The 16,400-nt window shown below is 32.3% G+C and overlaps 2 protein-coding genes across 2 annotated transcripts; one reads left to right on the top strand and one right to left on the bottom strand.

Moving 5' to 3' along the window:
• Positions 1–1,084: 1,084 nt before the first annotated feature.
• Positions 1,085–3,613, top strand: LOC131658554 (isoleucine N-monooxygenase 1-like). Its single transcript, XM_058927832.1, has 2 exons — positions 1,085–2,092; positions 2,984–3,613. Exons 1-2 carry the CDS (start codon positions 1,130–1,132, stop codon positions 3,611–3,613), a joined length of 1,593 nt encoding a protein of 530 aa, XP_058783815.1. The 5' UTR covers positions 1,085–1,129.
• Positions 3,614–11,418: 7,805 nt separating this feature from the next.
• On the bottom strand, positions 11,419–11,991 carry LOC131658553 (uncharacterized mitochondrial protein AtMg00810-like). The gene has a single exon (XM_058927831.1). It carries the CDS (start codon positions 11,989–11,991, stop codon positions 11,419–11,421), a length of 573 nt encoding a protein of 190 aa, XP_058783814.1.
• Positions 11,992–16,400: the final 4,409 nt, after the last annotated feature.

The following is a 16,400-nucleotide window of genomic DNA, read 5'->3' as shown; positions in this document are numbered from 1 at the left end:
CCCCAATATCTACATTTTCATTATTTTCAAAACTAGTGCATGATACTTGTCGGCTTATCAATAAATCTGAGGGTAAGATAAATTTGCGTAACTAATTTTGGTTAGAGAATCTCAAATTTAAGAACACAACCTAATTTCATAACGTATCCAAAGTTGAGAATATAAAAAAGAAATTAGAGACGATTAGTGAAAATGGAACAGTTCACACAGAAAAAAAAAGTTATAAAAAATTATATCCTAATTTTTTAGAGAAAATATAGATATATAGATAAGATGGACAAAATCCAAATAGTAATGGTGATGACAAGCACAAGAAGTAAGAAAGCACTAGCAAAAATAAAAGGAAAAAAAACAGCATACAAGAAAAATATCAAACAAAACCACAATAACAACAAGGAAACCACAACACTCAATAGTAATACAAAAAGTGATGGATTTTTATCACTAAATTTATCACAAAATTTAACGACTAACACTTTTTCAATTGAAAAGTGATGGATTTTTCTATCGCAAAACGTTTTAGTGACATATTTTTAAATTTTTTCGATCTCTAATTTAATTACTAAAAACGAATTTACTAATAATAAATCTCCAATTTGATATCTCACAAAATAATAAATCGCTCTGTTTTATTCCTTCTATCTAAAAAATCAAGAACACAATGTTTAATATTAATGGTGATGGTTCTCCAGTCCAGATGAAGTTCCCTCAATGGCAATTTAATCATTTTGATTCGTTTAAGAGAGGGGTTTGTCTAAGACGTATTTCTCATTTTAATAATAATAATATGATAGTTAGATAAACTAAATTATAATAAATCAATATTTATTAATAAAAAATATAGTAAATGTGGCAATTGTATTCTTAACGTGCTAATATGTAATTAACATTATATTTCATCTATGTCTCTTTTTTCTTTCTAAATCACATGTCTAATCATATTATTCTCATTATTTTAATTTTATTTATTTTCTATTAAGGAAGTAGATCATATGAATGGATGTCCAAACATTATTTTCTTTAGTATAAATAGGACCACAACTTCTTAAGTGACCAAGCTCAACCACTTGAAGTATTGTTCACTTTCAAACTTCAGTGTTTTTGTTTGAAAATATTTCTTTTTCAAGCTATGATGAGTTACACTCTTAGCTTCCTCTCGTTACTCCCTCAGTCCTTTTGGCCTCTTTCCCTTGTTATGTTTTTGGTATTTATGATTATTAAATCCCTAAGTTATCACTTGATAAATATGAAGCCAAAAATACCGAAATTGCCACCAGGTCCTAAACCATGGCCTATAGTTGGCAATCTTCCTGAAATGTTTGCAAGCAAATCACCAACTTGGTGGATACACAAAACCATGGAAGAATTGAACACTGAAATTGCATGTATTCGCCTAGGAAATGTCCATGTTATCCCTGTTACTTGTCCAACCGTTGCTCGTGAATTCTTGAGAAATCATGATGCTGATTTTGCATCAAGACCACTCACCATAGCCAGTGATATCATCTCCAATGGCTACTTGACCTCAGTCCTTGTACCCTTTGGCGAACAATGGAAAAAGATGAAGAAAGTCGTTGCTAATGATTTGTTCTCACCACTCAGGCATCAATGGCTTCAAGGCAAAAGAAACGAAGAAGCCGATAATCTTATGTTTTATGTGTACAACAAATGCAAGAATGGTGACCTTGTGAATGTTAGAATTGCAACACAACATTATTGTGGAAATGTGTATAGGAAAATCTTTTTTAATACGAGATACTTTGGAAATGGAATGGAAGATGGAGGGCCTGGTGTTGAAGAAAAAGAACATGTTGATGCTGTTTTTGTTCTGCTTAGCCATGTTTATGCTTTCTCTGCTTCTGATTATATCCCATGGTTGAGGTTACTTGATTTAGATGGACATAAGGGCAAGGTAAAAAATGCAATGAAGATAATAAACAAGTATCATGATTCTCTCATTGAAGAGAGGATCAAACAATGGAATGATGGATCAAAGAATGTTGAAGAGGACTTGCTAGATGTTATGATTTCATTAAAAGATGTCAATAATAATCCTTTATTGACAACTAAGGAAATCAAGGCTCAAATTATTGTAAGACTTCATTTACTCTCTTTTATCTTTCTCATTCTTTTACCAACACTTATATGTTACTACCTTCGGTTTTTATAATAATATGAGTTTGGTCTCATATTAAGTCAATTATATTACATTGATATTTGTGCAAAAACACCAAATACAAAAGTGCAGATTTAAATTCGCGACATTCAACTTATTCAACTTATTAAACTTTAAGATTTGAAATTCAACCACCAGACCATTTGATTATAAAAAAAGTTGTGTTTGAATTTTTTTTATGTTAATTATTAAAAACATTATATAATATTTAAATGTATATTTTTAAGTACTCATGTAATATATTTTTGTAATTATATATATAGGCTCTGTTTGGCAAGTCTTATTTTGAGCTTATAGCTTATAGTTTATAGTTTATAAGCTCGTATGATAATAAAAGACTGTTTGATAACCGTCTTTTAATCACGTGCTTATACCTTATTTAATTTATTTATAGTTTATTTTTCAGACGCTATTTTAAATATCGTTTTAGCTTATACCTTATATTTTATCTTCCATTATTACTCTTATAAATTATACATTTAATTATTAATTAAGAAATATCTTTTTATGTGATTTTATATTTATCAGGTAGTTAAACTGCTAATTTTACCAAACACTTTAATTAACTTATTAGCTATCAGTCATCAATCATCAGCTATAAGCCATCCACCATCAACCATCAGCTATAAGCTATCAGCTAGTTTATCATCCAACCGCTAATTTTACCCCACACACACACACGTGTATATATATATATATATATATATATATATATATATATATATATATATATATATATATATATATATATATATATGATTTTGTCTGTGTATATTAATATTATATGTTATTTAAACTTCTAAGCAGGAATTGATGATGGCAATGATAGATAATCCATCAAAGGCAGTTGAATCGATATTGGCTGAAATGTTAAATCAACCCGATTTATTAGAAAAAGCTTTAGAAGAATTGGACAATATAGTTGGAAAAGATAGGTTGGTTCAAGAATTCGATATTCCTAAACTCAAATTCTTGAAGGCTTGTGCAAGAGAAGCATTCCGCCTCCATCCGGTAACAACTTTCAATGTTCCTCATGTCTCTATGAAAGATACAGTAGTTGGAAATTTCTTGATACCAAAGGGTAGCCATGTATTGCTCGGAAGAACTGGTCTTGGGAGAAATCCAAAAGTTTGGACTGAACCTTACAAATTTCAACCAGAACGCCATTTCAGAAATGATGGACATGATATATCTTTATCAGATCCAAATTTGAAGTTTATATCTTTTAGTACAGGAAGGCGTGGTTGCCCTGGTGTCATGCTTGGAACTACAATGACTATTCTTTTACTAGCTAGGTTGCTCCATGGCTTCACTTGGACTGCACATCCCAATATATCAAAAATCAATCTTGCCGAGTCTAAAGGTGTTATATTTCTTGATGACCCACTAATGATTGTAGCAAAGCCTCGACTAGAAATAGATTTGTATATCTTTTGATGGAAGTGAAATTAAGAAGCTAAAGCATTTATATCAAATCCACACGTTTTAGTTAATTTTACAATTATATTGTGTTACTGGGAGAACTATGTTGATCGGTGTACATTAAAGCGTTGAAATAAATATTTCTTTTACGGTTAATTCAAATGAGATTTGAAAGAATTTTAAATTTTTTTTTCATAATGATATATTTTTTTGTATTCAATTAAAACTTTTATTTAATTGAGTAAAGTTTAAGATATTTAATTTGAAAACTAAATTTATAAATATTGTGGTATTTAATCAAAAGTTGTCACAACTTAATTACAAAATTTTTGTGAAATTAAAAAATCTAATTGCAATGGAGTGTTTCAAAAATGAGTTTTTAATACACTTTTTAGTTTTGAAAAAGTATTTCCTAGTATCATGATATTTCTAAGTGATATGGTTGTGGTTTTGAATATGGGACATAGAATGGACTAGAAAGAGGGGGTTGAATAGACACCTGTCCGATCAAAATTGTGTTCAAAATCAGAATTAAAAAGTGCGGGAGTGGAAGAAATCCTCCAAATATATTTGATTGCACGACCTGATGAGGCTCACTTAAATATATCCAAGGGAATTCGTGATGTACCACTTGGTTCTAATGTGCTTCCTTTTAAAATGTGTTTTCCTCAATGAGGGAACGACACACATTTTGGAAACCCTAGACAAATTTGTTGTATAGTTAAACAAATCTGACTGAGATTGAGAAGGATTACTTATTGCAGATTCGAGAGTATGTCAGTGGCTTTGATAAAGCTACCTATGTTGAAATAAAAATGAGGGACGTCAAGACAAAGGTCATGTATAAAGTTAGTTGATATTTAGTGATGACTTTAAGCTTGGAGGAATTGTCTGACATTCTTTCTTTGTTTGGCGACCTTTTTTTCTAAATCTCTTTATTTTGTAAATAACTCTTACACAAAAATAATTATAAAAATAAAAAGGACCATGAGTTGTCCTTTGCTAGGGTTTACGAAGGCAAATCAAAAGAATATAAATGAAGAATAAGATCACAAAGATAGGAGCACAAAAAAAGTCAAAGGAAGGGAATATTTTTTCTCCTTTTCTTAGCCAAATATATCTCTGAAGCAAGGAAATACTGATGAGGTTAGCAACAAATGGAACATTATATACAAGAAAATAGTGACTGGTGAAATCTCCAATCCAAGGGATGAAACACCAGACCATTCTCATATTGTTTTCGTTTTGGATGACATAACTGGAGGATTGAGGATTGAAGAAAATAAATTCGGAGAGTATGAGTGTCCAAAATTCATCCTGTCAAAGATGGAATAAAAAAGAATCGCTAAGCCATGGAGATGGGGGTGATAGTCAAAATATTTTAAAGAAGGGTATGATACAAGGCTCTTGAAAAAAGAACTCAACAAATGTGGGCTAAGAATGGTGCGCTAAGTATATTATATCTAGGAGACGATTACTATCTTGTCACATTATTGATCGAAGATGATCTACATGTCGTGCTAATGTATGGTTCTTGGCTTATATATGATCATTATCTTTTAGTAAGTGAATGGAAATGTAACTTTTGTCCTTCTCTAGTGATACTATTTAACAAATTGAGGTATGAGTTAGGATCTTTGGATTATTGATCGAATATTATGATGTTAGAGTTCTATCCCCCATTGGTGATTGCATTGGCAAGATAGTCAAGGTTTATAAAAATACACTCATTAGGGAAAGAGGAAAGTGCGCAAGGTTTTGTATCCAAGTTATTCTAACTAAATCACTATTAGTTATGTTCTCTGTGAAAGGTAGACACTACAAGTTAGAATATGAATGTTTACACCTTTTATGTCTAACTTGTGGTAGGTTTGGTCACTACATGGGGGGTTAAATGAAGACGCAGAAAATGTTGGTTGTAAGACCTGAGGAAGGAAGAAACAAAGATGTGATTAAGTAAGGAGAGCCATCGTCCATAGCAAGGCCATGTATGGTTATGAAAAAAATAAGGAAACAAAAAAGGAATAAGGTGGAGTTGGAGATTTGTGGAAGAACAGCGAGAGGGAACAATGTAACGATGCTCAATGGTACATTTAATGGCAAACCTCTAATGAAGGCAACCATAATCATGTTTCTAGCATTGAAGAGCGAAATCGAAAAATTTAATTTTCATAACAAGAATGATGGGAGGGAAATATGGGGGAATTAAATGGAGCAATACGAGAACAACATGTGGGAAAGGAAATTAATGCTGCTAGAAAACAAAAAAGGACAAAGAGCCACAAGGGTAGTTTGAAAATTGCATCACATGGAATAACAAAAGAGAGAGTCAAAGAGCCACAAGGGTAGTTTGACTGGTGTGGATGATCTCATCAAGGGCTTACATTTGGAATTACGGATGACAATGAACAATCCAACTACAAGGGAGTTGGCCATCGGGCCATATCTAGGGACATACACCAAATTGGACCAACTTGGCCCAAAGGATTCTAGGGCCCAAGGATTTTTTGAGGAGGTAATACATGTTACTGAGGAAAACATACAAGCTTCAGAGTTTGTTAAAGAGATCATAGAAAGTACAAATCAGGAATCCACATAAATTTTAGGAAGAAATGCTTAAGCGAGAGATAATTCTGATATGAAGGTGGTTGAAGGGACTCCAAGACAATGGCAAGGAGTTGAAACATTTGCATAATTGTTTTTATGGTTTGTGAACAACTTAAGCATTTTATTTAGAATTGTAGAAGAGTTGCTAGCAAGTATTTTCTTCGTGTTTTCAAGAATTATATTCACGATTGTCATCTGGATATTTTCTTTGTGTTGGAAACAAGATTTGATTCATAGAAGCTTCACAATAAATTTGAAGTTCTAGGGTTTGACGAATATGAATTTGTAGAGAATCAGGTAAATGCTAGGACAATTGTCATGGCATAGAAAAAGGGGAAGGTAAATGTAACAATCAATCATAAACATTTCCAATTCATTTATTCTCATATTAAGTAGTTGAATGAAGAGAAATGGTTCTTTACTGCAGTTTATGCAAACCCTAAAGAAGACAGTAGAAAGGAAAAATGGGAAAAACTGCAAATTTAGCTCTTAATGTGAAAGGGTGATTGCTTGGAGGGGATTTCAATTACCTAATGTAAGAAACAGAGAAAATGCAGAGATTGTGTGACACCCTAAACCCCACATTTTTTTTATACATATAAATTACAGAATAATTTATATAACAAGTAACATATAAAACACAAGGTATCACACATTAATCATACCATACATTAGCGAATTCCCATACTTGGGTAACATGTTCTATATTCACAATAAACCATAAAAAACAAAATATAATATTATTTTAAAACAACCCCATATCTGATGTCAGTGTATCAAAATTTATTTAAACTCAATCCCTAAGTGGCTAACATATGTCAGAAGCACAACACACATAACTAAGATGGCCTTCTACACCATCGTCACATGATTCATCAAAACAACTACTCCTCAGTCTCGTCTTAAGGGTATCCTGTTTAGAGGCACATAATAAAAACATGAAAGCAAAAGGGTGAGAATAAATTTTACAAAAATAAATGGTAAAGAAATGGTAAGGTAGTACAACGAAAACATTCACAATCATCATTACAATATAGCAAATACCATTTAGTTCATACAATCACACATCAATGCACAAGAATGCTATGCAATGCATGATTTTGGTATAAGAACCACAAAATAACTACTGTTGTAATACTACCATACACGCTTTTCTTATTTCAACATTAATTTTATCAGGTTAGCTTTCCAACGCAACTGACTGCACCTCAAATGGACTTACAAAACTCAAGTTATGCATAAAACAAGACAATTAATACCGGTTGAGACTTGACTACACTTGGTATAAGCACCAGAGAACTGATACTTCTGTAGATCTCCCAAACTCCATTTCGTTATTTCAGTAAAAAATTTACCGCGTTAGTTTTCCAACGCAACTGACCGCACTTACGGAACTGAAGTTATGTATGAAACAAGGCAACCAATGCCGGTTGAGACTTAACTATGCTTATTGTATTACAACTAGATAATTGCTACTGCTGTAGCACTCCCATACCCCATTTCCTTATTTCAACAAAAAGACACGACAAACAAATTGCCATATAGAAATAGAGACCTTTAGCAACAACATTTAAAATTCGTTGATCAAGTACCAACCAAAATTTATAATGACTTTCAATGCCATCACACTACACATAATCAAATCTCACTTTCCCTCTCTTGCAAAAACTATCGGGCGCCTCATTTTTTCAATTCCTTTTCTCTTTTTCATTTTACTTTTTCCTCTCTTTTCCTCAAATTAAAAAACAAAAAAGAACAACCTGAATTTGAAATTCATCTCTTATCTCCTTTAATGATTATACTTTCTTATCTCCATTAATGAACAAATGAACCACTCGAATTCGTTGCATACTGAATGGTTCTCTGGCTCTTTTGTCACACATTCTATTGTAGTGAACACAATTTTCATTTTACACAAAGATAATAGGTGATTACATGTCGAAGGTTATAACCCTGAATCTCTTATGTATTCTTGCCAGTCTTTAATTTTAATTTATTAGGTTTTATTCTTGAATTTTATTAGATTTTAATTTGGTTCCTGTTGGTGGTATTCTAGAGATAGTATGTGATAAATTATATTGTTGTAGGATTCTGAGTGGAAAAATTAATTTTAGTCTCGTTTTGCACTATACTTCTACTGGCAGATGAACATTGAAATATCTAGTTTATTGAATTTACCACTCACTCTTTGCATATAACTTAGCATTACAAAGCCTTTATATAGGCTTAAAGGAAACTGACAGAGAATACAATAGGTTGGTAATCAAGATGAGGACTTTTTGGTTCTCTCAATCGTAATGATACAACTCTACCATAAATCTATATAAAGAAAATATTTATAATTTGATGGTTACTGTCATACCCCAAAATTTGTCCTCTTATATTCAATAAAAGATTCAAGGCTCAAGGGGTAACTCAAGGCGTACTCTCCTAATCAAGGACCTCCTGAACTAGGGTTTTGCATTCTCCTAAGAAAAGTGATGAATCAAGGGTTCCAATGGATTTCATATAGTTTGTTAGGGTTCAAGGTATCTCCATGTCAAAAGACAAGTGTCAATTTCAAGGATTGCTCATTCAAATGCTCAAATGATCCACAGTCGACTAGTTTGACTTAAAAGTCAACTATAGTCAAAATACAGTCAAACTTCAAGACTTTTGGTCAACATCAAGTATTTGAGGTTATATCCATCATTTGATTAAAGGTTGATAATGATTCATTAATAAAAACTCAGAAATGAACAAAGTCAAAAGGTTCAAATTAGAGTTTTTAAATGAAAAGTCAACTGAACTTTGACTGGTCATAACTTTCACATGGAGTATAAAAAATTTCCCAATGAAATCCTATTTTAAAGGAAATTGAATTCTCTACAATTTTGTCTCTCACATGCCAAGGCCAGAAATGCTTCATTTGGGAGATATGACACAAAAGATTATAGGTCCTTTTCAAAAGTCAACCAAGAGCAGTTTTTTGTCAAAGGGCATATCATCAAGATAAAATCTCCAAATGAAAAGTATGTTCCAAAGTGGCTTGAAGAAGACATCTTGAGGTTTCCAAAAAGTCCTAGAACTCTTCCATATCTTAAAAATTGAGGGAGATATGCCTTGTCAAAGTTGAGTAATTTTGGAGGCAAAATGTGAAATAAAAGTGGTTCAAATTGGAGTTTCTTGCAAATGGGCCTAACTTTTTAAGCCTTAATCTTGGTCCACAAGTTATCTAAGTTATCAAAACCAATTTCCACGAATTAATGAATTTTATTTGATTTTATATGGCTTTTTATTCATTTAAATAATGATTAAAAGTTATATAAATCAATGGAAAATCAAATATTTGGCTATGGGCTTTATAATTAATCATTCCAATCAACATTTAATCAATATTATCAAGCAAATTTCGTGAACAAGTGATTGGTACAAGATTGGTGCAAATTAGGCCAATTTTAGAAAGTTTTAATATGGATTTTCAATCAAAATATCAATCTTTGATTCAATGGATGTTGGACTCAAATGATAACCTAATATTCATCTATTATATATATACTATGAATCCTAATGATGAGGGGGTTTTTTTGGACAATAATTCGGCTGCATCAAGAACTAGCATAAGCTTCAAAAAAGGAGTGAATTCGGGGTCCATGGCAAAAGGATTTTGAGATCAATTCAAGTCCTCCCACCCATCCAGGAAGATTCCTCGCTCTCCTCTGAAACTAATCGCACCATGGACATTCAGAGGCTCCCCACACAGAATCAAAACCAGGTTTTTCTATATATTTTTTATTTAATTATTTAGATTAAAAGATAATTAATAATGATTAATTTAATTGATTTATTTGATTAGGGTTAGGATATAAATTAGGATTAGGCTCCTAACTAGGGTTTAGGATTATCTCCCGATTATTTCGATTATTTCGATTTAATTTATTTAATCAGTTTTAACTGTTAAAAATCACAAAAACCCTAGAGAAGTTGATCAAAGTATTAGGGTTTGCCCAATCCCACTGGCCATTTGGCCAAAATATTAGGATTTTATTTATTATTCGTTTCGACTGAATTAATCGGTCGCGATGGTTGATAATCAATTATTAAATAATAAATTCAAATAAGGTTTATTTGCTAAAGGGTTTTAACCATCTTATTGGTTACGACGATTAGCATTTCTTCTTATCAATTCGTTGCTATTTTTAATCGAATCTATTGATTATGAGGAGTAACGATAAAATTAATAATTTAATTTTTAAAATACATCAATTTGCTAAATAATGATAATCGAATCTATCGATTAGAATTGTTAGCAATCCTTCATTAAATCTGTTAATTATGGTGATCAAACCTATTAATCATTGCGATTAATAGAACAAATTAAAATAAGGGTTGTACGCTAAATTTCAAAACACATCAAACCACAAAAACTATGGATTTTCAAAACTGCGTGCGATAAGGTAATTCAAAATACCTTACAAACTTCGAATTTCAAAACCACGATAAGGTAATTCAAAATACCTTCAAACCACCTCATATCAATTCTAAGGCGTACAACCCTGCCCGAACTACGTAGACTCTGATCCTCCATAAGGAGGTACGTAGGCACTTGGATAACCAAGGCGAGTCCCCTTCCCCAAAATCTCACTTTTCACCCTATTCATTTCCTTAGCTATAAACCTTAACACTTTTAGCCATAAACCTTTGTCTTAAACTCAAAACCTTAGGAAAGGGTTAAGGGTGCCTAACACCTTCCCTTGACCCGAATATAATAACTTACCCCGAATCTCTTAACTGCGTAGGATTTCCTATTCGCCCTGGTAGAATAGGTGGCGACTCTAAATCTTAATTTTTAGGGCAGGTTGCTACAGTTACAATTCTCTCATAATGCTTACTAAAGATAGTGGTAGTTACAACATATTAATTTTAACAATCCCCCTTAATGTGTTTCTCTTTAACTCCCATTGTTTCTCTTAGTTGTTGAAATGTTCCTCTTGGTAGTTCCTTAGCTAAAAAAATTTGCAAGCTTCTCTTGTGAACTTCAGAAACCTAACTGCACATCTCATTCTTCAATTACACCTCGAATGAAGTGATGATTTATGTTAATGTGTTTGGTCCGACTATGAAAAACAAGATTCTTTGCCTTGGCAATAGCTGATTTGTTGTCAAAATGAAGTTGTTGACCTCCCTCTTCATTCTCTCCAATATCTTCTAATATTCTTCTTAACCAAAAATGATTATTGTGTAACCAAACCAGCTGTAAAATATTCTACTTCAGCTGAAGATTGCGCTATAGTGTCTTGTTTCTTCGAACACCAAGAAATTACTCCTAAAACCAGGCTGAATACATAACCAGAAGTACTTTTCATGTCATCAACACTTCTAGCCCAATCACTATCACAATAGCCTTTAAATTCAATTTTAGCATTCTTTTCAAATATTATTTTGTGCTCTAAAGTGCCCATTATGTACCTCAGAACTGTCTTTGCTGCTCCAAGGTGTGAGTGAGTAGGTTTACTCATAAACCTTGAAAGTAAACCGACATCGAACATTAATTCAGATCGTGTAGCTTTTAGATAAAATAGACTTCCGACCAAACTTATGGACAAGCTTTCGTCTACCAATTTTCCGCTGTCTTCCTTCTTCAATTTTTCATTTACTACAACGGGGATATCGAATGTTTTACAGCCATACATGCTGAATTTTTTGAGAATATTTTCTGCATACCTTCTTAGACAGATAAAAATTCCTGATTTATCTTGATATACCTCGATACCAAGAAAATGATGCAGCAGACCCAAATCGCTCATTTTGTATTTTTCACCATTTCAATTTTGAAATTTTCAATCATTTTTTCGTTGTTGCTTATGTATACTAAACCATCAACATACAAAACAACAAGCAGAATATCATTTTTACCTTGCCGTTTCACATACAAGGTTGGCTCACTTTGACTTTTGATGAATCCTTGCTAAACAAAGTAGCCGTCGATTTCATTGTACCCTGCTCTAGGGGCCTGTTTTAACCTAGAGAGCGCTTTCTTCAGCTTGTAAACCTTCTTCTCTTGGTCGTGAGTTCCAAAGCCTTGAGGGTGCTGCACTTAGACTTCTTCTTATAATTCTCTATTTAGGAAGGCTGATTTCACATCAAGTTGGTCTAGGTACCACCCTTTTTGAGCTGCTACTACAATAATTGTTTATACAGTATCCAATCTTGCAACTGGGGCAAAATTTTAACTATAGTCAATTCCATTTGACACAGATGGACTAACGCTAATGAGTCAAAGAAAATGGCACTTATTTTAGAACTTATGGTGACCATTGGATGTTTCTTTGGCTAAGAGTTGGGAGATAATGATCGGGGCCACCCCTCACGGCGGATATGTGTTTTGAAAACATTTTAAACCCTTGGACCAATCATATTGTGCCAAGTAAAATATTCTGATTGGTCATTTTTTTTAAAGATCAGTGTTGCTCAGTTCCACCATATTACCATGCACCTTTCATCTGAAATGTCTGATGCGCATACCTTGCATTTGTTGACTTTATCAAGTGGCTCACAATTTTTCCAGCTTTATTTTATTTCCTTTTCTTTTTAAAAAAGTTTTAAAACTTCTTTAATTCATATTAAATCAGGTTTTGATCAAACAAATACCAACAAATTCACCAAAATATTTTGAATTATTTTTCTTCCGATGAATATTTTTTCACATTTTTATTTTGTCATTTGGTATTTTTAATGATTTTCTTCATTTCTCTTGAGTTTTAAATAGTCTAAAATTAATTTTCTCTATTAAAATTCTAAAAAATTTATTATATATCCAATGATGGTCTCTCACCTATGGTGATTTTTTTAAGGCTTAAATGTACTTTTGGTCCCTGTAAGTTAGCGAGTTTTTGATTTTCGTCCCTGTATGTTTTTTTTCTAGACTGAGTCCCTATATTTCACTTTCACGTTCGTTTTCGTCCCTAAAATCAAAATTCGCAGGAAACCTGTAGATTTTCCTGTGGATTTTGGCTTTAGGGACTAAACCGCAAGCAAAAAGTAAGATATTGGGACTCATACCAAAAAAAATACTTACACGGACGAAAATAAAAAACTCGCTAACTTACAGGGACCAAAAGTGCATTTAAGCCTTTTTTTAATTTTTGCTTGATGATTTTATATACTTTATTATTTTCATCTTTATTTTCATTTTAAAAATCTTTTCTATGCATTTAATTACATTTTTATTCTTTTTATGCTTGATATTGTTTTTTGCCTTGGATCTTGATTATATCTTGATCCAATTTGGTCTCTCTTCATCTCCCTCTTATTTTTCTTTTTGATCAATTGGACGATTGATGATTCATCAGTTTCAATTAGGCCTGGAATGATATCTGATGATTTCTCACCAAATCAAATATACTTTCCACTTGATCAAAGGATCATGTGAAGTACTTTGGGTTTATAATAAGTTTGTCCTAAGATATTAATAAGGACTTGATTGATGTAATGATCTCATCTCCTTGACTTAGTCTTGATCACCTTGTTTTAACTTGTGCTATTTGTTTTAGGAGAATGATCTCTATCATTTCTCTAACAATTATGGTACATAAATTTTATTGACTGACCTCATAAATGCTACTTCTATATAAGTGCATCTACGATAGCTTAACATAACACTAAATTTGTCCCGAATCAGATTATTAACGTTAACACTAACAATTAACCATATTATTGTGCTAACTTTTACTTTATGCCTTTAATTCTTGCAATTTAATTTCTGCCTTTACATTATGCCATTTAACTTTAGCATTTCATCCCATTATATTTGTTTATGTTTATTCTATTTTCCTTTTGTCCACTTGGACATTCTATTTATCTTTATCCTAAAACATTAATAAAGACAAAACCTAAAAAAAACTTAATTTCTTCTTTGGACTGTGGCTATTATCCGTTGCTCAAGGAGTTGGACCTTTGTCCTAGCATTAGAGCCTTGGCAAGGAGCTTTTATCTGATACCGATGTATCTGAGACCTTGAAATTTTATTTGTTAGTTGATTTTTCTAGTTGTCTTGTTTGTGTGCAGGTGTTCTATTGATTTGAAACTTTTATAGTTCATTTGATACAACTTCATCTGATGCAAATTCATCTGAGACAAGTTCAAATTTTATCTGATACATGCTTAATTAGATTTTTATTTTGAACTTATGGCTATTGGTTATTCATCTGCTCAAGTTCTTTGGTTCATCTGATGTTATGCTTTGAGGGTAATCCAAAGCAAGGGAATTCGTGTGTTAATTCGTTTGACTTCTTCCTGGTTAGATCTTTCTATTCCTTAGCTTTTAGATTGTGCTTTAGGATAGTCCCTTCATCTCTTGCCCATCTTCTTAAATTTCAAAATCTTCTCCCTCTTTTCAAAATCTTCTTGTTTCCAAACTTAAACTCTTTTGAAATAAGCCTTGACTTTGCCAAATTTTTTCTTGAATAAATGTTAAAACACTTAAGCATATCAAAACTCTTTCAAAATTAAGGGAGGAAATGTTTCAAAGTACCTCTTGCCTAAGGGGCCCCACTAGAGATAGTTCTCCGAACAAAACACAAACCTCATGCCATTTGGCTTTTCCTTTTAAAATTATTTTCTCATAAGATTAAACATAAGTAATCATCATAGTTGAGATGTAATTCTCATATCTCCATAATATTGATTGATATGATGTTGATTTTTTTCCACTTGAAAGAGCCAATGTCATACTTGTTGTTCTCTATCCAAGTTGGAGCCATTCTTTAATTTTCAATGCAAAGATCCATTTGTTTTCATGTTCATGGTTGACTAGTTGAGTTTTCTCCTTTAAGATGACGAAGTGTCTCTTCATTTAAAATCAATCAAAACAAACCCTCGTGTTTTCTTTGTGAGCATAACTACAACAAATGCTCTGACTTCCCTATTGCACTTAAGGGGTGTGTAGGCACAAGTTGCGTGATCAGTGCACTTTGATGCACGTTCCTTTATGTTTGTACTTAGGCATTTTTATGGTTTGGTTTGTTTATTTTCCTGTTTTATAATGTTTTTCTAGTTTAGTTTATTTTTGTACTTATTTGATTTTCGCACCTTATTTTCAGCATTAGCAGTCTGTACTGAAACGATCATAACTGGAGCTCCGGGAATCAGATCGACGCATTCTAGTAATTTTCGGAAAGCTATTAGAAAGAGATACAACTTTCGTGTTGGATGCAAATGTAGTTTCGGAGCGCATCTATTCCAGAATTTTGTTTGAAGTTGCAGCATTAGTTTTATTTTAGTTTTGGGCTTGGGTTATATTTTCGACCCAGTTGGATTGTAAATCGAATTCCTTGTTTTCCATATACCTAGCAGCCGTTTTACTGTTGATGGTACATTTTTACTATTCACGAAATAATTTTGAAAGCTTTGAAATAATTTCTGCTGGTTACGGTTTCCAATATTTCGAGGTTTTTAATCTTTAATCCAATTTATTCTCCCTTTCGATATTAATCTATATGTCTTGTTTGCTTAATTCGAGTTATATAGAATATTATTGATTTATACCGATTGATGTTCCTTTACCTTTATCGTATTTTATCGTTGCTTAATCGTTAAAATGCGTACGTTAGAATCACGTTTGCTTAATTCGTGATTGTGCTGATCCGTTTGCTTAATTCGAAAAATAGGAATGAAATCTTATAATATCAATTTCGCTTGTTATTTGGTGTTGTAATTGGTAAGGGAATAGAATTCGCTTAGAGGATTGATGTTTTATAAACTAGTGATAAGTTGGTACCCAAACTAAAAGAATTGTCGTTTCAGCTTATTTTATAATCACTTAATTTAATTGCTTATTTTGCCTAAGGTCCTAAATTGAAACTAAACCCCCCCCCCCCCCCAATCAAAACTTTAATTGGTTGATAATATTACAAGAATCCTTGGGAGAATGATATCCGAGTTGTCGTTACCGTTACACTATTTTCAAAAGTTACTCGTTTTTTATCCATGCGCGACAGCGGATCAATGTGACGTCTTGCAGAGCATGAATAAAACCCTAAAAAACATTGTTTTTCCATCTCATCCATCTTTTGCACACAACTCTTTATTTTAAAACAGATTTTCAAAAAGGTTCTCATGAAGTACCATGGATGTGAGGGGTGCTAATAACTTCCCCTTTCATAACCAACCCTCGTACCCTTATCTCTTTGCTTTATTAGTTTTGTTTTGAAACTTC

Source organism: Vicia villosa, linkage group LG3 (genome assembly GCF_029867415.1).
Source record: "Vicia villosa cultivar HV-30 ecotype Madison, WI linkage group LG3, Vvil1.0, whole genome shotgun sequence".
Taxonomy (NCBI): domain Eukaryota; kingdom Viridiplantae; phylum Streptophyta; class Magnoliopsida; order Fabales; family Fabaceae; genus Vicia; species Vicia villosa.
The sequence above is the reverse complement of the archived record's forward strand: the minus strand, read 5'-3'. Positions and strand labels throughout refer to the sequence as shown.